General features: G+C 43.9%; 1 protein-coding gene across 3 annotated transcripts in view; it reads left to right on the top strand.

Moving 5' to 3' along the window:
* Window positions 1-11,460: 11,460 nt before the first annotated feature.
* SLC27A6 (solute carrier family 27 member 6) overlaps window positions 11,461-23,485 on the top strand; it is a 46,332-nt gene continuing 34,307 nt past the window's right edge. For all 3 annotated transcript variants that reach the window (XM_081880471.1, XM_081880470.1, XM_081880469.1), the window contains exons 1-3: window positions 11,461-12,309; window positions 18,783-18,989; window positions 21,593-21,751. In XM_081880471.1, the coding sequence (XP_081736597.1) occupies window positions 11,829-12,309; window positions 18,783-18,989; window positions 21,593-21,751 (847 nt within the window). In that variant the 5' untranslated portion in view covers window positions 11,461-11,828. The remainder of the gene's footprint in view (window positions 12,310-18,782; window positions 18,990-21,592; window positions 21,752-23,485) is intronic.

Genomic DNA, 23,485 nt, shown 5'->3' with positions numbered 1-23,485 from the left:
TGCATGCAAATTATTGGAGAGGTATCCACATACTCACATACTTGTTAGATTAAAAGCAGCTCAAAAAGAGATGTAGTGCAGAGGGGATTGATTTATATTTGACAGTGAAAGCTACTGACCCATGATGGTGCGGTGGACTTTATGAACCTTCACCAGACAGAACTCTCCGTCTGACAAAGTCTAGGAATGTACATGCTACAATAAAATTAAGGGTCGTCATCACAATTCCCAAAGATTCTTTGTTGTTTATTTTATTATGAAATCCATAACCCCCCACCCCCACCCCCCCAAAAATGCTGCCAAAGCTTGCATTCCCTTGCATTTGTTAATTTGAGTTCTAAATGCAGAAATCTGCAGCACTTAATAAAGCAGACTGGGCTTTTCCATATCCATTACCATGACATTTTTTATTTTATTTTAACACATCAATGCCCTCTAGTGGCAAACCACTTTAGAAACACACTTGAACGATATTCTAGGATTCCAGCATTAAAACTGTGAAAGCGCACTGGTATCTGAGCGAATGTGCATCTGCATTAATAAATTGCAGACCTTTGAATCCTGGATGAGTGCACAGAAAATAAATCTGAGCTCAAATATAATCCAGCCTATTGGATTACAACATAATACTTGTGAAGCGCTTTGAACACTTGAAAACCCTATCTAGTATTATTATTATTATTGCTGGACTTTGCCAGTGTTGCATCAGGATTGTGAATGCAGAACTCATCTGATCCATCTATATTTATCATCTCCTTGGGAGGAAAAGGAGACTGATACCACAAACTTCCCCTCATCATCCACGGATAGGTTGCGCTGTCAACACTGCCTTCAGCTATCTGTTGAGTAGATCTGTATGCAACAATATTTGGATCAGGCAGACCGGATTTAGGCCAATACAGGTGATTCTTCTGCATAGGGTGCTGAGCTGAGGGGTACAGGTATCTACTCAAAGATAGGCCCAGTCAGACGGATGACTGAGTTGCCACAACTAGGACGTGGTGCCTTTGAGAGGATGCACAGAATGGAAGGTAAGAGGAGAGAGTGCACAAAATAAATATTTAGGACACCAATTTTTGTCCTTGTTCAGGGCACCATAATACCAAAGTCCACACCAGGATCAGGGATAAAGTCTATATCTGCTATTGTAAAAATTAAAGCTTAAAGGTCACTGATCTGGTGCATAACGGCTGGGCTCATTGGCAATAAAGTGGGGAGAGCAAAGTTCATTACAAAGCTTAAAGCAACATATTTAATGGGGAATTTCTCATTAAGGTTTCTCTATCAAATAGTGAATACCTTAGAATAATGTTGGCATCTAAAGCAAAAGCTGCTTTGAGTAATATGCTTGAATCCGGCGCAGGTTCATAGTGATGGAAAGCTATTAGCAGCTGGCCAGATGGAGAGTTGTTCAGCAGCCAGTGAAACATCTGGGTGGTCTCTCTCAGCAGGGCCCTTATCACACAACCCTGCCAGTGCAAGTGAGCTAATTGGCAAATATATTAGCAGACTCAGCACAGCAGTCAAGGAAATGGAGAGGGAAAGGCCTGCGTTAACATATTCTAGATTTACACAGAGACATACAAGCCCATTTATGGGTGTCACATATAGAAGCCAGGTTGGAGGGGAGGAAGGGAATACAGGTGTTCCTAATCTTCTCATTAGGGTGGCACAGCATCTACCTATAAATGGTCTCCTTTTCTACTGCGTTTATGGCTATGCAGAGCAACCCAGGAGTGGTTATCCCTAAGCAACTAAAGCCAGACCTTACATAGGAAAACAGAAGACCATTTGTTGGAATGGCTGGACAGATTGTTAATAAACTAAGGATGGAAGCCTTTTTCAGGCCCGGGCCATATTCCCTTATGGCAACCATCTGGGGACCACATGCCATGTCAGAGGCAAAAGTGGATGCAGCCAGAGGCAAAAAATGGCAGAAGAACAGATGTGATCCTTGTTGTTGTTGTTTAGCCGTTTAGTCGTGTCCGACTCTTTGTGACCCCATGGACCAGAGCACGCCAGGCACTCCTGTCTTCCACTGCCTCCCGCAGTTTGGTCAAACTCATGCTGGTAGCTTCCAGAACACTGTCCAACCATCTCGTCCTCTGTCGTCCCCTTCTCTTTGTGCCTTCAATCTTTCCCAACATCAGGGTCTTTTACAGGGAGTCTTGTCTTCTCATGAGGTGGCCAAAGTATTGGAGCCTCAGCTTCACGATCTGTCCTTCCAGGGCTGATTTCCTTCAGAATGGATAGGTTTCATCTTCTTGCAGTCCATGGGACTCTCAAGAGTCTCCTCCAGCACCATAATTCAAAAGCATCAATTCTTCGGCGATCAGCAATCTTTATGGTCCAGCTCTCACTTCCATACATCACTACTGGGAAAACCGTAGCTTTAACTATACGGACCTTTGTGATCCTTAGTTTTCAGCAATTGGCTACATTTGAGCCATGGAAAAGTAAGAGGTTTCTGGCCTGCCTGCCCCACTGATACCCTCAGTATTTTCCATGCAACCATGCAGCCAGGCAAAAGCACTAAGAGGGCACAGAGCAGGGTCCATGGGGATAAGTGTTGTTTGGTGATAGGATATGTGAGCCCTGGGGAGGTGGGCATGCCCTGCAGGGGGCATGTCTTGAAGGCCACATCCAGTCCTTGGGTCTGAGGTTCCCTGCCTCTGCTTAAGAAGTAAACAACACTTGTCTTTATGAATACAGTGGTACCTCAGGTTAAGTACTTAATTCGTTCCGGAGGTCCGTTCTTAACCTGAAACTGTTCTTAACATGAAGCACCATTTTAGCTAATGGGGCCTCCCACTGCTGCATCGTGATTTCTGTTCTCATCCTGAGGTAAAATTCTTAACCCAAGGTACTATTTCTGGGTTAGCGGAGTGTGTAACCTGAAGCGTATGTAACCCGAGGTACCACTGTATAATATTTAAGAGAATATTGGGATGGACTATTTCGATTAAAGATGGATACAAAAGGTAATTGGTGACAGAACAGTTGCTAATACATTTGGAAACAGGCTTATAAGTAGAAATGCAATATTATGAAATGGCATCTTTGAAACTTTTGTGGGAGCAAAAGGCCTGGGTGGTTGCAAGCAAGTTGGGGAAGTTTATAAAGAACCTGTTGTAGTTTTTATTGTACACAGGTGTGGATTCTTTGGGCCAAAAAATGTAGAATGTGCTGACATCAGCAAGACAGAATCACTCCTAATTAGGAACTGCTTTGAAAGTTTGGAATACGGTAAATATGGCATACTGTGGAACTTGAACTGAAAGTTGTGTTAAGTTTCCCAACCACCACAGGGTGGCAGTATTTAAAAACTTCATTTTTATTTTGAAATTACCGGTAGATATTTTAAAAAAAGACCCACTCTTGCTACAAAGTGAAACATGGGCTGAATAATTGAAAACTTGTTGTTGATCAAAGAGAAGCGAAGCTTTTGAGCTTCAGGGAACAGTTGGTCACTGTTAGGGTTGCCATATTTCAAAAAGCAAAAACCAGGACACTCCAAAAATGTTGAGCGTTTTTTTTTAGACAAGCCCCAGAGTTGTTGAGCTTTTCCCCCAAAAAAACTTGTCTAAGTCCAGACATCTGACACAGGGTACACATTGCTGTTTACTGCTGGTGTTTGAAGCCAAGTACAAATAACATTAGCTGCAATCCAGGTTTATCCTGTAGTGCTGCTGTTTTAGAATTCCAACCCATTTGAAAATGTAACCCACTGTTAAGCTGAATTGGGGGTAATGCACACTGGGTGAAAACATTCCCTGATTCAAAACCCTAAAATGTATTTTATATAATTGACTTTTTATTTCTATTCTTTGTATATTGTATTGTTGTTTTATTGCTATGGCCGATGGCTGATGCAAATAAAGATTTATTCATTCATTCCCTGTCTCTAGTGTACACACATACACAATATTAAAAATGACCTTGCTGTGTTGTAAGTTACTCTAACTGGCTTTCACAAATAATGAAAATACTTTTAGTCAGTGCTATTTTTCTACAAAAAGAGGTGCTGGAACGCATCATAAATGCCTCCCTTGTTTTCTTATACAGTAATGGCAATGGCACCCACCTGAGAGGTGCTAGAACTGAGCTCCAGAGTGAGTTCTGGCTGAAAAAAAAGCCCTGCTCTTAGTATACTATCTCAATGGCCTAGATAAAGGACTGCGAGCTTCTATGGAAATATTAGGCAATGGGCCAAGAGTTAAAAGATTAAGTGAAGAAACTAGCTTTTATTTTGATAGCCTATGACCCTGGAAAAATGGTTGACCACGTTGGCCATCAGTGATTAACTTTCACTGGGGAAAAAATATTTATAAAATATCTTAAAGGATGTAATACCCAGTTTGAGGCTATAAATCTCACACCTTTTGCCCAATTGGGACCTAAGAAGGGTAAGATGGAAAACTGAAAAAGATCCATAATGCCCCAATTTAGCCCTCAAGGCCACCTTCTCCTAACCATGCCTACTAGCCCCACATCTAATGCCATATATGTGGGGCAGAGAAGGGCATGGCTTCAAAGTGAGGTCCAAATTGTTCCTTCACAAGTGGGGCTCACTAGGGCAGGCTGCACTAAGGGAAACTCCCTAGTGCAGCCTAGGAGGTTCTGCCAGACGGATGCCAGGCTATATAACAATAATAACTATCAGTGGAAGGGCTGCTTCTGTGGGTTGGCATTTTTGCCTCTGGCCAGCGCCTGCCCTCCTGCATTTTGAGGGAAAAGCCTTGACCCTTAGGTGGGAAACCTGCAACCCTCCAGATGTTTCTGGAGTATAGCTCTCAACATCCCTCATCACTAGCCACAATAGACAAAGTTTTGCTGCTTGGATAATATGCAATGTTCTCCAGACACAGAGTAGACTCATAGAAATTACCAGTAGGTCTACTCCTCAGTATGACCTAGTTTGATCACCGTTCCATTGTATCAACAGCCAGTGGGACTCCCTTCTCCCCAACTTCAGTTTAATTCTATTGTAGTTTGGTGTGCATCTTTAGGCATTAGGCAGGTGTCCCTCTCAGCCCCCAATTGGGGACTGAGGCTGAGCAGAAGCAAGGCAGGAAATATGGGGGCACTGCAAAATGGATGCTTACACAGCTGGCCCCCCACTCGATACGATATCTTTATATTTATTGTCATTGTCCCATACAGATCAATGAAATTGAGTTCAGTTCTGTGAGTTTGACCATACACTGAACACTCATGGCTAGTGACTCCCTGTGAAAACCCCTCTAATGGGGTCCTGCTAACATCACCGCATGAGGGGTGCGTAACCACGCTCCCCCTCTATTCCATTGATGGACTAAAGAATACCTAAAGGCCTAAAACCACCAAAGTTGTGACAATTGCTACGGGAAAGGCAAAACCTGCAAAGCAGGGAAATTATTTCCTGGCTCTGGGAAACAGCAACCATCGTAGGGAAGCTGGAATAGGTGTTCCTATGCATAAAACACATTGTGAAATTAAAAAAAAACAGCTACAAAAACAAATAAATGCATTTTTAGTACTTAAGGGTTTGTGTCCATTTTTCAAAACTTTGGTTGTTGTACCCAGGATTTTTCACTTGACAGGAATCCAGCCTTAATTACTCTTGTCATAAAAGACACCGTGGACCATGGCAATTTGCGTAGAATATAAACACAGTTGTTATACCAAATCCAAGTCAAATTCTTTGGCAGGAAAGATCCTTTGGAAAACAAAAATGTAGCTGTTTATTCATAATGTAACGCTGATCCCTCATAATTGCATACACTAGGACTATTGTTTATGTTATCTTTGTTGCCTCTCATTCCCTTGTGATGAAGCAAGAATTAAAAGATACCAGCAGATAAAATTCTCATCCACCCAGATCCAGAAACTACAAAAATGTGTCAAACAAATAGAGCCTATATGGAAGTTTAGCAAACCCACAGCTGTTTGCGAATTTCTCTGTCTGGCAAACAAGATGAGGAAACAACTAGGATTTTCCTAAGCAATAGGGTACAGACAGTAGGAGGAATCCGCCCCTGATCTGGTATGAGTTGCCAATCCAAGATCTGTTCTTTCTCATAAGATTAGAACTTCCAATGAAATTGAATGTTGGAAGATTCAGCATGGATTAAAGTACAGAACTCAGTCCCATAGGAGGCAATCATAGCCACCAACTTTGTGGCAATGGTAGGCAGTGTGTGATGGCAGTGTGTGCCCGGGCCCCCTGGAGTTGGCACCAGGGACAGCTAGAGAGACCAAGAGGCTGACTCAGCATAAGGCAGTTTCCTGTGTTTCCAATGTGCCCAAAGAGCTCCTGGCTAACCCAAATGCACCCACAGTCTCTGTTTACCGATATGCTTATCTGAAGTGTATTCTTCAGCTCAGACAGGGGTATTCAATGTGTTGGACTACAACTTCCATAAGTACCACCTAGCATGGGCAATGGTCAGGGACGATAAGAGCTGCAGTTCAGCATAATCTGGAGGATACCAGGTAGATTAGAAAACCCAAGTTAAGGGCAAATATTTCATTCATTCATTGCCTGATCTTCACCCTAAGATCCAAGGGCAGGTTACAACAATTAAAACCCAATGTTACTATCAAAACACTCTATTACCCAATATTAAAAAACAGTTTTATTAAACTACAGCGAGGAACTCAAAGGGTGTGGACTCAGCATGGCTGCCTTACCAGGCAAAATAAAAAAAGGGGAATGGTGGGCCAAAAGAACTGGTTGGCATTTGGTCTTTCTGAATTGGCTTAGATGTGCCTGAGTTGAGAGGGAGCTATACCAGGCCCTGGATTCAAATCTAGGAACCCCTCTTGCAAAATATCAACCATTCTGCCTGGCTAGTGTTCCCCCTGCAACTCCTGACATCTATGACTGGCAACGGGCTGAAGTGTGAGTCTGGTGCTTGTCTGCTGCTCTGTGCCCTAACTCCTTCCGATGAGTCCTTGGTGCCCTGTCCAAGCTTGGCTCAAGGAAGCCAAGGGATGCTGGGCTGAAGCAAGGGTCACATTCAGCAGTCAAGGTGAAAGTGCAGGGTTGTAACGGGCAAGATCTTTCAGTACCCTGGACAGATCTCTGTGGCAAAGACTGGCAGTAACTCACCCAAGGAGAGCTGTTGTCTCAGCAGCATGCTGGGGCCTCCTGTGGCCTGCCTGCTCTGGATCTGCTGTTAACCTCACCCCCGCTAAGGATCTGTTTCTTAAGGGGTACTGCAGGCTCTAGCGTCAAGGCAGTGAAAACAGAGGTCCCAGGGCTCTCTGTGTCTGAGATGTTGTGAAAAATAATATTCTATGGCCTGAAAGGTATTGAAATGAGGGGTGATGGTTCCTTAGGTGGTGCCTCTTCTCCTTCTTCAGTGTAGAGGAAGGTTCATGAAGGATGGGGGCCAGAGAACATGGCAACTGGTAAAAGAGTTAGCCATTGGCTTCGTAGTGGCATTATCTCTCCCCCAGCATAAGAAAACACAGGCTTGTCCTACCCCTGAACATAACTTATAGAACAATCCTAAGTATGTATAAAGGTAAAGGTAAAGGGACCCCTGACCATTAGGTCCAGTCATGTCTGACTCTGGGGTTACAGCGCTCATCTCGCTTTATTGGCCGAGGGAGCCGGCGTATAGCTTCCGGGTCATGTGGCCAGCATGACTAAGCCGCTTCTGGTGAACCAGAGCAGCACACAGAAAAACCGTTTACCTTCTCGCTGGAGCGGTACCTATTTATCTACTTGCACTTTGACGTGCTTTCAAGATGCTAGGTTGGCAGGGGCAGGGACCAAGCAATGGGAGCTCACCCCGTCGCGGGGATTCGAACTGCCAACCTTCTGATTGGCAAGTCCTAGGCTCTGTGGTTTAACCCACAGCACCACCCGTGTCCCCCTAAGCATGTATACTCAGAGGTAAAATCCCACTGAGTTCAATGGAACTTTATCCTGAAAATGTTTGGTTAGGATTGCAGCCTTGGGTTTAATGAAGTCAGGAAGTATTTGAATCAAAATGCCACTTCTAAAACTAATATGAACTGAATGGGGGGGGGAATCTAAGATTTTCATAATCTGAACTTGCAAAAATGCACATTTATGATTCTCCTAATTGGAATGTTTTCTAACATCCTCAGTTAAACCTGTGGTTGGATATTGGAACATCAGAAATATATTTGTTGCTATTTAACATTATTCACATTAAACTCATCACATTTTACCTTCTTGTTAATGTAACTGTCGTTTTCAGATCTGAACTTATGCAAATCAAAAATGAAAAGTTAAAGTCATTATCTGATCCCACCCCACCCCATTTCAGATTTGTGTAAATTTTTGTTTTGATTCTGACCACTTTCCCCATAATACTTTTCCTGCACAGAGATAATTTCTGTGTAGGAAAAAAATATACACTTGCATCTGTGAACTGTGATGTTGCGAGTGTTTATTTTATCATGGGTACGTGAGTTCAGGCACTGCACAATTGCTGAGGTGACCATCTTGTTCAAGTTGCTGACTACATTTAAGTCATATTCATGTGGGGGAAATGAAATTTCTCTCATTTGTGACCCTAAATTCTTTATTAGAAACTATGTCATGTTTTAAGAAATAATAGTAATAATTGTTGGATGATGATTTTCCTCACAACCTTCCTGCAGGTCATGGAATTCCCCCCCCCCCCTCCAGCTATTAACTGTAGGAAAAATTATCCCATTGGTACCCATTGATTTTAATCTCTGCTCCCATAGTCCATTGTGGCCTATTATTAATTTTCTCTATACCTGTTATAAGCATTTTGAAACCTGATGTTTCTACCCTTAGTTAGTTCAGAACCAAACAAATGCCAGCTCTATAAACAGCAGTGTCAACAGGTAGCAATGTTGCTACCTTCACAAACATCTAACATTTTTAACTTTCTTATATATTCATTTAAGGCTTTGAATTACAGATTAAAACTATAATCTACAAAAAAAGCAATCCTTATCATTTATACTTCCTAAGTTCAAAGAACTGGGACACGATTACACAATGCAAGACGAGTCCTGAATGGACAAACAAAATCTGCTTAATTGTTTCTGAGCCCTCTTTCATCTGAAGCTTAAACAATAAGAAGAGGATAAAAGGATTTTTCAAGTGTGAGGCCCCTGACTGCTCAATAATCAGACGCCTCCTATACCCCTCAAAACAGGCAGCTGAAAAATAGTATATTTGCAGCATGACTTGCATGAATTTGTATTATTTAAGGATGGAAATAATATTTATATTCAACACTTGACCAAGGTGCATTTTCATAATGTGTCATCATCCCCCCCACCTAAAAAAAATAAAAAAGTGCTATAAACCTACATTTCGCAGAACAAACTGCAAACGATATACAGTACAAACCACCATGCCATTTAAAGTCATTTTCAAAAGGTAAGTGAACTTTTTAGAAAAACTGTAACAAGTTATTCTTGCAATAACTATCAGACCTGCGGATACACAAATAATTGTCATGTGGATCTTAAACTAACTTACTTATACAGAAGTGGAATGGAATTTAATTACAGTTGCTGTCAAGAAAATATGGCAATGTTGAAACACTGTCCTATATGCTATCTATGAATGATCTAACTGTAAAACATTATATTGGAACCTGTCCAATATTCAACAGAAGGTCAGCCTGTTTTATCAGATAAATGGGTAATTTAGCTGATGATAGTCAGATGGTATAATAAATATTCACAAAAAATCACATGCATCATCACAACCAACCATATTAAACTGCAGTGTGTGACAATGTAGCCAGCAGCTCCCAGACCTGTATATGTAAGAGGTTTTGTATGAATTAGCTGTTTTTTCAAGTTCCACTCAACTACCCTGGGCTGCTCCCTTGTTATTCAATGAACTTACCAAAGCGCTTAATTTCATTACCCAATTCGCTGCTTTTCATTTCTGCCTGGAGGGTGGAAAAATATGTAACTTATGGTCAATTCACACATTGTACTGGACTTCTTCAGGAAAAATGTAGCATGAAAGCGGTAATGCAGTGATCTTACTCAAAGACGGACTGTAAATCGGAAATTTAAGAAAGAATCTATTCACAAGTGATACTTTTGTGATGCCTAGGCAGGGGCGTAGCTAGCCACTCCAGCACACAGAGCGCCGGGGGCGGGGCAAGCTGCCCACGGAGGCAGGGCGATCTGTCCAGGGGGGCGCCGTGGCGATCCACCCACAGTGTCCGCCTGGCGGACGCAAGCCCCATGTTGCTGTTTCGGGCAGCTCGGGGCCCCAAGCCACCGCCTCACTCCCAGGAGAGATGCGTGGCTCGGGCACACTGCAGGCCAGGCCCCGTGGTAAGTGCTGCCCCCGTGGTGTGCCTTTTATCACCCCCTCAGGGTGACAACCTAGCAGTTCGAAAGCATGTCAAAGTGCAAGTAGATAAATAGGTAGCGCTCTGGCGGGAAGGTAAGCGGCGTTTCCGTACGCTGCTCTGGTTCGCTTGGTTATGCTGGCCACATGACCCGGAAGCTGAACGCCGGCTCCCTCGGCCAATAAAGCGAAATGAGCACCGCAACCCCAGTTGGTCACGACTGGACCTAATGGTCAGGGGTCCCTTTACCTTTACCTTTACTCAGCATTAGGAACAAAGGAAAATCATGTCTGTTTCCCTTCGTGTCCAAGCAAAAAACAGTATAGCAAAAGCTATATACAACGGAAGTTCCCAGCAGACTGCGCTGGAAGTAAACAGACCTGTGACATACAACAACTCCACATGCCTGGTCTAAAGGTGGAATGGAACTATATCCTAACAAGCAGTGGGGTCCCGAAGGGCGGTGGTGGCAACAGTGGCATGAACAGATGGGGGGGGCACGGCATGGTGGAGGGGTGACCTTATGCGCGTGTAATGTCACAGGCAGGGGTACCAACTGGAATAAAACACGTGTACCAACGGGAATAAAATATTGGGAGCCAGGTAAGCCCCGCCCCACATCACTGACGCCGCACACCATCGTCAGCAGGCTCATCACAGCTATCTGCCAATCACCCAATCCCACCACCCTTCTGAGTAATACCCCTCCCCACCTTCCCACTATATAGAAGGGTCTGGTGACTTCTGTTTCAGTGTATCTGAAGAAGTGTGCATGCACATGAAAGCTCATACCTAGAACTAACTTAGTTGGTCTTTAAGGTGCTACTGGAAGGAATTTTTTTATTTTCTTTTGACTATGGCAGACCAACACGGCTACCTATCTATAACTGGAACCATTGGAATGGCAATGCCCATGAACTTTGGGGGGGGGGGGCGGTCCCCTCAGATACTTTATGGGGGCGAGCGAAGGGACCTTGGCTCCTACGCAGGCGCGCAAGCTGGCACCTCTGCTCCCGCCGTATCGTGAGGCGAGAGGCGGGCAGCGGTCCGCTCGCTTTTCCCGCCGCCGCCGCCGCCTGGGGCGCAGGGGCGGAGTCGACGCCTTATGCAAGGGCTGAGGGCGTGAAGGGGAAGACGACCAAGGAGGCGCGCGCGCAACAGCCTCTCCACGCCTTCGCCGGCGGCGCTTTACTGGGACGGCCGGGGGAAGTCGCTGCCGCTCGCTCGAGTCCGCTGAGGGGACGAGGACCCTCCGCTTCCTCAGGGGCAGGCGCAGCTGCGGGGCCCGAAGCCCCTTCCAGAGGAGAGCCGCTGCGTCTTCAGCTCCTTCGAGCGCCCTCCCTCCGCTCCCGGCTCCTTTACGAGGCTGCCCGGGAGACAGGCTCCTCCCCGCTCCCTTGGCCGGGCGGAGGCGGGCGGCGTGCGCTTGTTTGTCCGCCTGTTTGGTCTCCCGAAAAAAAGACTTTCCACTCCGCGCGCCGTCGTTGTTTTTTCGCCCCGGCCGCCGAGCTCATGTTTCCCTCTTGGGCGCCGGCAGTGGCGGCCGGTCTGGTCTCCTTGCACTTCCTCCAGAAGCTCTGCTTCCCTTACTTCTGGGCCGACCTGAAGTACTTGCTGAAAGTGGCGCGCTATGGCTTGAGGGTGGAGGGCTACAGGCTGCGCGGCAGCGTCTCCACCGTGCTGGAGCGCTTCGGGGCGCTGGCCCGCCGGCAGCCCGACAAGCCCTTCCTCATCTACGAGGAGCAGGCGCACACCTACCGGGAGGTGGACCGGAGGAGCAACCGGGTGGCGCGGCTTTTCCTCGAGGAAGGGGCGCTGGCCAGGGGCGACACCGTGGCTCTGCTCATGAGCAACGAGCCCGACTTCATCCACGCGTGGTTTGGGCTGGCCAAGCTGGGCTGCGTGGTGGCTTTCCTCAACTGCAACGTCCGCGCCAGGTCCCTCCTGCACTGCCTCGCCAGCTGCGCGCCCAAGATGCTGGTGGTGGGAGCAGGTAAAGTAGGCGCCTGATCCACGTTCGAAACTCCCCCCTTGTTCTAGGCGCCTTTGGCGACAGGGAATCTCCTTAGCGAGAGCAGTTTCTGGGAGCAGCCCTGCCCCTGAGATTTCTGATTAAAACTGCAGAGTGGAAGGAGAGGAGGAGCTTTTTCTGCCTCCCCACTTCCAGCTGCTCTCTGAAGGCTGAAGAAGTCACCCTCTGTTCACAGGCTGTGAAAGACTTCCTCACAAATTTATTGACAGCTGCATGAATCATTATAGGTAGGAAGTGGAAGGGGAAAGTAGAACTTAAAATGGAAGGACGGTATAAAGTGGTGTGGAATATAGCTATTAATGATAAATTAGCATGTGCCATTAAGGTAAGATGGGGACTATGCAGGAGAAATTATTTTGAGGAGATACGGAGGGTGTCTGTAGAATTTGTACTGTTAAAACGGAAAGGGGTCCACAAGTAGTGTTGAAATTTGGGGAGGTGGGATAGTTACAATGGAATGGCCTTGGTGGTGGTGTGCACATTTTATTCTTATTTATGATTATTACGTTGTCGAAATGAAATTAAAAAATTAAAAACAAAAATAAGAGACCCTCTGAAGAATATTAGGAGGGTGGGATTGACCATGTGAAAAATGAACAAAATATTTTAGCTGCGGGTCATTCATTTTCAGCTTTGTATTCTTGTTCTTTAAAAAAGTGCACCTAGACATTCCGTTGTTGCGCCCATAACCTAAGTTTAAGGCGCCATTTAGCTCCTAGCTTTCATATGTGTTTCTAGCGCTGCACCTGATATTTGCATATTGCCCGCCCCTTTATCCTAGTGCACTTCATTCTCCCTCCTCAACGTGCTGTATAGTTTATTCCTTCTCATTAATTAACTGACCAATCACATCGGTTCTGCCACCCCTAACAAAAATCCTGGCTACACTGACATTCATTCTAGAGAATCTAGAGAGGGGGTGTGGTTATGTCAACCAGGGATGCCCACTTGAATAAAATATTGGGGGAGGGGTGGGAGTTAAGCTCCGCCCCACATAATCAATTGCATGACATGCTGTATGCATGCCATATGAATGGCAATGTCTGTCAACTTTGCAGGAGCCCTGCCCCCTCAAATATTGGGGTAGGGGGAATGGACCTTAGCCTCTCCGAGTTTGTTCCTGTGATACCAACTGAGGCTTCATGCAGATCAGTGATTGCGTATTTGAATACTTCTTAGAGTACAAAGGTCTATGAGCATAGAAAATGGTTTGATAGGGTAAAGCCTTCTCCTTGATAGTCTAGTTTTGCATGTGCGTGGAGACTATATGCTACATACAAGCATGCAAACAAACACACACACACATGAGTCCTGAAAAAGCTTTGGCACTATTCTGAATATATAAACTTATAGTGGTAGGTGGGGGTGTTCTAAATTGTAATCACAAGGACAAGGTGCTTTAGCAACAAAGAGGTCCCATGTTTTGCTAGAAGTTACATGCAGCATGCACAGCGATTTTCTTCATATCTTAAGGGTTTGGGGCAGATTCTCAACATTACTTGGTCTCAGTTAAGCTTTAGCAGCCAATTTAGAAGTCTTGAATGAATGAGTGAATGAATGACTCTTTATTTGCATCAGACATCGGCCATAGCAACAAAACAGCAATGCAATATACAAAGAACAGAAATAAAAAGTCGATTATACGAAACACACTTCCGGGTCCTGAATCAGCAGTCAAATAGTGGACCTTATTCTAAGTGCCCCAGCTAAAAACCTTGAAACCTTTACTGTCATCTGCTACTCTTGATCTGCCAGGAGAACACGGTGGCAGTGGTTGGGTGACCTGGAATGGACAATAAGAGAGGGGTGATAATCTCATTCCTCAAGTCTTTATAAAGAGTGCAAGCCAGAAAGGCATGTACCACTGATTCGGTACTGCCATCTCCACAGGGACATAAGCGTTTTTTGTGTGTTGGAATCTGTAGGATTGATTATTCTTATATGTCTTGTTGCACACCGGCTTGAGCCAACAAGTGGTAGTTTATTCTATTCGTTATGGCTCCAATATGGAAAGCTATATTCAGCTAACCTGATGCGCTAGCAGAAGCCAGCACAAGGATTCCTGCTAGCCCAATGGGAATTGCTCCCTCTCCTGTTCCCTTCATCCCATCCCATCCCATCCCATCCCCAGATCTGCTCTAAAGGGTCTGGGGGGAAACCCAGAACAGATTTTAGGGGCATACAGAGGGAGGACAGAGGATAAGCTTCCATCCCTCAAGGAAACTCCTTGCACTTACGTAACCTTAGCACTACCTTGAATATAAGCCAGGGGCTTTGTTTACAATTAAGTGGTATACAGATTTTATTAAATACTGCAAAATACATGTTAAGTCAGAAAATGTATCTTTGGCAGTTCCAAACCTGGGTTTGCAAAGGTAATGCGGATGAAGAGGGGCATTTATAGAGGCGTGACTGCAGGGTGAAATTAGTAGAATTGGGAGGCACTGTGGATATAGACTCATAGAATTATAGAATTGTAGAGCTGAAGGAACCCAAAGGGTCTTCTAGTCCAACCCCCTGCAATACAGAAATTTCTCTCTCTTTAATGTAATTGAACCTTCCCTGTTCAATGCTGTAAAAAGGTAAAGGACCCCTGGATGGTTAAGTTCAGTCAAAGGCGACTATGGGGTGCAGCGTTCATCTCGCTTTCAGGCCGAGGGAACCGACGTTTGTGCACAGACAGCTTTCCAGGTCATGTGGCCAGCATGACTAAACCGCTTCTGGCGCAACGGGACACCATGATGAGTTCCAGAGTGCACGAAAATGCCATTTACCTTCCCGCTGCAGCAGTACCTATTTATCTGCTTGCACTGGTGTGCTTTTGAACTGCTAGGTTGGCAGAAGCTGGGACAGAGCAACGGGAGCGCACCACTGTCGTGCAGATTCAAACTGCAAGCCCAAGAGGCTCAGTGGGTTAGATCTGCTTAAATACCTCTGGTGAAGGAGAGTTAATACTCACCTGTTCTACTGATGAACAGCTCTTAGAGTTAGGAAGCATCTCTATAACAGGGGAAAACTTCAAAATACGATTATAGCATGCTCAAAAAGAGTCAGAATCAAAGCTGCTAGTTTTCAAAAATGCAGAAATGTATCCATTGCAACTATTTTGGGGTTTTTTTTTTCTTTTTGATGAGAAATCAACCAACACCTAGTCAAACTTGTCTCTCTCTCACACACACAAAGTCTCCTGCATCAGCACCTAGTAATCCCCATCATGTTTTGTGTTTTTTTAGTTATTGGTTCCCCTGCACCACAGCCTCATCACACTATGATGCCTTGTCAAGCTGTGACATTGCTGCCAAATGATGTCAAATTGCCAACACATACTGGCACTAAAGAGGGGTGCGGGTGGTGCAGTGGGTTAAACCACAGAGCCTAGGACTTGCCAATCAGAAGGTCAGCAGTTCGAATCCCCACGACGGGGTGAGCTCCCATTGCTCAGTCCCTGCCCCTGCCAACCTAGCAGTTTGAAAGCACGTCAAAGTGCAAGTAGATAAATAGGTACCACTCCAGCGGGAAGGTAAGCGGCGTTTCCGTGCGCTGCTCTGGTTCACCAGAAGTGGCTTAGTCATGCTGCCCACATGACCCAGAAGCTGTACGCCGGCTCCCTCGGCCAATAAAGCAAGATGAGCGCCGCAACCCCAGAGTCGGTCACAACTGGACCTAATGGTCAGGGGTCCCTTTACCTTTACCTTTACAAACACATTTAAAAAGCCATAGAATATTAATCAGACAAATGCCTGGTTGAAGAAAAATGTTTTCACCTGGGGCTGAAACACATGTAATGAAGGCACCAGGCGAGCCTCCTTGGGAGAGCATTCCACAAACAGGGAGCCACCACAGGAAAGGCCTGTTCTTGTGTTGCTGCCCCCCTGACCTCAGATGGAATGGCAGATGCCAAAGGCCTCAGATGATGATTGCAGGGTCCAGGTTGGTTCATATGAGGAGAGGTGGTCCTTGGGGCATTGTGGTCCTGAGCATGTATAACATGCTTTCCTGAAATAGCTGATACATATAGGCCTATACATATGGATTATCATATAGAAGACACATGAATAACATAATTTCTAAATTTAACTTTAGTTGATGCTAAAGATTTCTGTAAAATGTCACCAGTAAAAACTCTCTGAAAGATTATTTGTATTTCAAGAATCCTGATCATTGTCTCTTTGACCACTTAACACAAGACTAAGTGGTCTTGCATGGTAGTTAATTCCTTGTTAACATTGTACAAATTCCATGTGTCATTTGTTGGCATATGGTAAATAGACTTGTTTCCTGTTTTGTCGTGCCTATGTGGAGCATGACTCACTGTTCTATGAGATAGTTATTAAGAACAGGAGAAAATGTGTGCATTTTAAAAAATCACTAGATAATTCAATTTGTCTTTTAAGGAACAGTTTGGTAAATATTGTTGAATCTCCACAAAAATTACTGAATTGACTTTTATAGGATCACTGTGAGACTGACTGTACTCTAAAAAATTGTGCTGAAATTGAAGTAGAAATGAATGACTTCTGGAGTTGTACTTGGATTGTTTATTCTTTTGGCATGTTTCAGTTTAATATTTTGCTTTAAAAGTCTTTCTTCTGAAAGTTCTATTAGCCTGCATATTACCAGATGAATGCAGCTGTCTTAAATTAAAGATTGATGGGAGTAAGTTCTTGCATTGATGAAATTCATTCTGAAAAAGTAAGGAGAAACTAATGTGTGTTTAGAATCAGGGGAAATGGGTTTTATTTAACAAAATTAACTTGCTTTGAAAAGTACTGTACTTTAGGAAGTGATGTAAGATGATACGGAAACATAATCACTAGGCATCATTGAAATGCTATTCTGTCAAGACAATGGGAGCAGCTGCAATCTGCCAATTCTTTGTGAACTCTACGTGCTTCCATAAGGTTTTGATACTGTTGATCGTGGTATCCTCCTGGGATGTCCCCGAGTCACAGGATGAGTGCCCTATTTTATGGTGGGTTTAGTTCTGCTTACAGGATTGATTCCAGAAAATGCTCTTGGATTACTGTGCCTTGACCCTCTGTGGTGTGCCATAGGGCATAATTTTGTCCACAGTACTATCTAATGTCCATATGAAGCTGCCGGGAGTGTCATTAAAAGCTATGGGTCAAGATGACACTGGTATGCTGACGGTGGCAAGCTCTATTTCTGTGTAACATCTGAATCGGGAGGGACAATACATTCTTAATAAACTGCAACTTAATCTTGACAAGATAGTGGCCATGTCTGGAAATTGAGTTTTGTACAAGTTCTAGATCAGGTTGTACTCCATATGAAGGAGGTGTGTAATTTGGGGCTTCTCCTAGATTCATTGCCTTCATTAGAGGCCCAGGTGGCCTCAGTGGCTCAAAGCACCCATTACCAGCTTTGGTTGGTGTTCCATCTACAACCAGTTCTATACACTGAGAGCTTTGCATAGATGGTCCATACATTGGTAACCTCCCAATTAGACTACAGTAATGTGCTGTACGTGGGGCTACCCTTGCATCTGGTTTGCAAGCTGCAGCCAGCTGAAAATGCAGCTGCTAGAGTGCTTAGTGGGACACCCAGCTGTAGAGGTACTGTGCCTGTTTTGAAAGATGTGGCACATCTTAATTAGACATTAAGGTATGTTCAGGCTTTTGTTAACATTTAAAGCCTAAGCCACTTGGGAGAAGGATACCTAGCAAACCACCTCTCCCAGTACAAATCGAGCTTATATTTAAGATCTGCCAAGGAGAATCCTCTGGCCTCTTCACAGCCACATCAGAGGAGAAGCAGAGATGCATGCATGTGCATGTGTGGTGTAGTGGTTAAGAGTGGTAGACTCGTAATCTGGTGAACCGGGTTCGCGTCTCCGCTCCTCCACATGCAGCTGCTGGGTGACCTTGGGCTAGTCACACTTCTCTGAAGTCTCTCAGCCTCACTCACCTCACAGGTGGAGGAGGAAGGGAAAGGAGATTGTTAGCTGCTTTGAAACTCCTTAGGGTAGTGATAAAGCGGGATATCAACTCCAAATCCAAACTCTTCTTCATAATGCTAAGCCAGGACTAGCTGACTTGAGGCCCTGCTAAAGTTGTTGGATCCCACCAGCCCCAGCCAGCATAGCTAATGGTCAGGTAGTCAGACAACATCTAGGTGAAGGCATAGCTTAGTTACCCTTTTGTCAAACTTTGGATTAGTGTTGCGTAAAGCTAATCATCATGTCTTTCTCATACCCTAGTGCAGTGAAGAAATGAAAAGCAGAATGGTGCTTTCTAGATGATAGTATATTTTGTTCTCAGTGGCTCCTTTTGGGTTCTGCTGAAGATTGTAATCTGGGACACATACCTGACCGGCTTCCTGCCCCAGTCTCCAATCCTGACAGACATTTCACTACTGATATCTATTTATTGAATCCAGTATTGTATTTAATATGTTGCAATATTATTTTTTAGATATGCTTGGAACCTTAGAGGAAATTCTTCCTAGCCTCCAAGAAGATATCAGGATTTGGGTGATGGCGAAAGAATCCACATTGCCACATGTTGATACCATTTTGGACAAGCTGGAAGTTGCCTCTGATGATCCTGTACCCGCTAATCTCTGTGTTGCTAATAACTTGAAGGATCCTCACCTCTACATTTTTACCTCTGGAACAACAGGTACAACATTCTATAAGAGTTTTCGATACACAGTCAGAAGTGATTGTGCTTTTTCGTTTTTTTAATGATTGTTGTTGTTGTTTAGTTGTTTAGTTGTGTCTGAGTCTTCGTGACCCCGTGGACCAGAGCACGCCAGGCACTCCTGTCCTCCAGTGCCTCCTGCAGTTTGGTCAAACTCATGCTGGTAGCTTCAAGAACACTGTCCAACCATCTCATCCTCTGTTGTCCCCTTCTCCTTGTGCCCTCTATCTTTCCTAACATCAGAGTCTTTTCCAGGGAGTCTTCTCTTCTCTTCTCTTCATTAACTAGGTTAATGATTAACCTAGTGCAAACACACTACAAATCTACACTGATATGGGAGGGCCCCACCTCAAAAAGCTCTTGGCTTGGAAAACAGTTAAAACTTTTCTTTCTTTCTTTTTTAAGGCCAACTGCCTACTGTATACTTCTGACCCCATAAACCTATATAGCATGTAGTAAGCTTTTCAGTTTTTCCAGATGGCCAGGACATTAAACCTACTCATTTAAGAAATAACTACTTTTTGTTTTACCTTTTAATATTGCAAAACAGCATCCAGCACCTACTAATTCTACTTTGAACATTGGAACAAATAGCAGCATATTTTCTGATCATGTGACGTAGCTTTGGAATTTGGCTTCGTGAGCTTTATAATCTCCTTTCTTAGCATGTTGTTATACATCTGTTATGAAATGTTTCCTGTCCAGGCTTGCTGAGCTTACAGGTCATTGTGGAGAAAGAAAATAGGATTAAGTTACTAACTAGCCCTTTAGTTTTCAAGCAGATGGCCAGGTTTGTTGCCATTGGTACAGATGCTAAGAAGCTAAGATCTTTATGTGCTTGTTTTGAAACACTCCTTATCGGAGGACATGAAAAGCAACATTATATAGCTGATTAAAAACAAATGTTCCACTCATAGTATTATTGTTATTTGTTAAATTTTACAATTATTTTTGTATTAAATATTATTTAAAAGGCTCTATTTGCCACACTTTCCTTACATTTTAATTAACAGCAAAGGCTAATTTGTGTGTCTGTGTCATATACCAATGTTATAGATGCCTTTTCGTTTTCTTCTCTGATGCTTGCAGAACATGTCTTATCTCCATTACCCATAATATTTCCTGATCAATGATGTAGCACACATTCCCCCCCCCCTTTTTACTTGTGTTATTGAAACCAAGTGTCAAGTGCTTAAATCTTAAATTTACATACATTTAAAGCCACACTTGTGTGCATGGTCCCTATTGAAATGAATGCAGCAGCACATGCAGAATGTTGAAATGGGAAAAAACAACAACCTCTCACATCTTCCAGGATCAGGTTGAAGTGTAAGTCAGTTTAATTCATGCTGCATGTATACACTGCAGGACTTCACATCCTTCCGCAGGGTCTGTAAGACGGAGCTGTTCTGCCTGGCCTTCAGTCTGGGCCCAGTTTGACCCCCCTCTATGGGACCCTGTAAGCTACCTCTTTGGCCCTTTAATCGGCTCATGTGGGACACCAACATGGATAGCTGGCCCTGATTAATACTTGAGGTTCTCGACCCCTATGGTTGTAATTTCATGCGCAGTCATTTAATTTTATCCTGATTCTAATTTTTAAGCTGTATTTTAATGAATTGTTTGATTGTGTTTTAATGCATTTGACATTTGATGTTAGCCGCCCTGAGCCCGGTCTTGGCCGGGGAGGGCGGGGTATAAATAAAAAATTGCTTACTTATTACTTACATACATATAGAATTTGCAAAAGCATCATTTGCCTAAAAATTTACAACTTACATCATTCAAGCAAAGAAGGTAGTGTGACCAGAAGAGAAGCTCTTTTCCAAGGAAATAATTAGACCCAACTATATGTGTGATAGAATATCGGAGATTGGATCACCAGACAATTTTCTTTTTCTTTTGTTCAAATGAAGCTGAGGGGAAAGGGAGCTGGTTAACAGTTTGTTCCCCCCCCCCTCCACCAACCAAGCAGTTTTCCTAATCTAATTCACGCCTGTAACGCCTTTGATGCCTATAGCTTCAAGATGTGATGCCTGAATTTTGATCAGGAAAGTGGCATAGGTGAAAGAACATCAGGATGTCCAATCTGTAAAAAGCTGTAATAGTTTCTGAGGGGGGAAAAACATTGATGATTTTTGTTTTATATACCTGGGTAGCAGGGAGTATATAGCTTCCATAAACTGGCTACTTGTTTTGAAATAAGTAGTTTTCTTATTTTTTTTTTTAAAAAATGTTTCATTTTTCTTCAAACAATAAAATAATTTTACATCAAATTTCAATATCCCATTTCAAAATAATGTTTTCTTAATGCATTGACTTGCCTGTTATTTTAATCTTTTCGCAGAATACATAGTGAATAGGCTTCAGCAGGAGCAACTGGTTTGTTTATTTATTTTGGATGTTACTTAGTAATATCCCAGAACAATTTGTGCAAATTACATAACCTATTTTAGCATATAGATGAAAATTTCACCCTGGAGTGCAAAAAGTAGCCATTGATTTTGTAATTAAGCTTTTTTTACTTCCTTTGAAAGAAAAAAAAAAAACATGTTTGCGTATATTTTATTTCTTTATTTCAGGTTTACCAAAGGCTGCAATTATCAGTCATCTGCAAGTTCTAAAAGGAGCTGCTGGATTATGGGCATTTGGTGCTACTCCTGATGACATAATTTATATTACTCTCCCTCTTTACCACAGTGCAGCCGCTCTACTTGGCATAGGTGGATGCATTGAACTGGGTAAGGCAAGTTGACATTTCCATTCCACCTTAAGGAACAGGCATGAGATTGTTGCATGTCACATGTCTGTTTACATTCCAGCACAGGTTGCTGGGAACTTCCGTTTGTGTATAGCTTTTGCTTTTGCTGTTCTCTATGAGACGACACAAGAGACGACATGTTTCTTTGTCCTGATTTATGTCTAATAAAACTGTAGCTGTAGAATGATTTCACAAGCCTCACACCTATTCTGTGTGCTCAGTACACTCTGCTAATAGCGTGCCCTGGTCGCTGATTTACGTCTAAGCACAGGCCAATGGAAGGAGACGGCACAGCTGGGGCTTGCCAGCTGGGCTCCTGGCCCTCTGCATGTCCACAGTCTTTAGTCATGCTGATGGAAAGCATGTATTGTTAAACTACATAACAAGTGTTTCTAAAGGAGATGAATGATCAACTAATAGTTGAAATAGTTAAAATAAGCCAAGAAAAGACCCTCAATCAATAATCACATTAACGGGGTGTGCCTTGTAGTTGCTTTAACTTTTAGTCCATGTTTCGGGTGTGTGCTTGGCATATTGTAGGAATGCAAAGTTACAGGTTAGGTTCCATCAAGGCAAGGTCAGGCAAAGCAGAGGTCAAGTTCCAAAAAGGCAGCAATAGAGGTATCATCTGGATAGATCCAATTGAAGCTTAGGCTGCAGGTCAGTCAATGCAGGCCTTAATATCCCTACCACAACCAGGAACCCTACACTGAACCTTAAATAGGACTGCTGCTTTCTCTGAGCAGTTGAGCCCCCATTGCTTGTGAGCAGAGCTACTTTTAAAGGGGCCCAGCGCTATAAGGATGGAGAGTCAGAGCCCTGGGTCATGGGAAAGGGCAGCTGTAAGAAACTCTGGAGAATATCCTCTTCCACCTGATACATGCTGTTCCCATAGGATTTCCATTACAGGTCTCTGAGGATTGCTTTATGTTGTTGAGATGGTTCTGTACTGGCTACAGATCATATGGTGATAAGCATAATTTTTTCCGTGATCCACTGGGAGAAAGACAGAGATGAAAACATCTTCTGTTAAAAAAAAAGGGGGTGGGACTTACTGCAGTTTCACTTTTTCCTAATCAGCCAAACGAATTACTCTGAAAAGCTGGGTCTTGGTTTTTCCTCTGCATAAAATGGATGAAAGTTCACACTAATACCATGTAGTAACTTTCTGATATGTAGAGGACTGACTCCTGGATGCACAAAAAAGTTTCAGTTTTGGTGCGGTTGGATAAGCAGGGCATCCAAACTCTTAAGGAGCAGCAAACAAATTAAACATCCCTTCTGGGTTCATATAGCATTCTGCACGTTTCTATGTAAACAGGCATTTTCACCTCAAGGGAAATTTACCAGTACTTCCCAGAAGGGCGGCAGCCAATATGGCCTGGCCCAGAGCACAGCTTGATATATAACTGCTAAGATCAGAAATACGTTTTGCATGGTTGTAGTCTGCCTGTCCCTAGTTCCTGAACGGGGTAACTGTGCCCCTGAAGGACCAGGAGTGCAGCCTGGGAGCCCAGTATTACCTGAAGGAGCATCTCCACCCCCATCATTCAGCCCGAACACTGAGGTCCAGCTCCGAGGGCCTTCTGGCAGTTCCCTCACTGCGAGAAGTGAGGTTACAGGGAACCAGGGAGAGGGCCTTCTTGGTAGTGGCGCCCGCCCTGTGGAACGCCCTCCCACCAGATGTCAAAGAGAAAAACAACCACCAAACTTT

Source organism: Podarcis erhardii, assembly GCF_964252035.2.
Source record: "Podarcis erhardii genome assembly, chromosome: 11".
NCBI classification, from domain to species: domain Eukaryota; kingdom Metazoa; phylum Chordata; class Lepidosauria; order Squamata; family Lacertidae; genus Podarcis; species Podarcis erhardii.
Note: the sequence above shows the minus strand (reverse complement) of the source record. Positions and strands in the feature narration are given on the sequence as shown.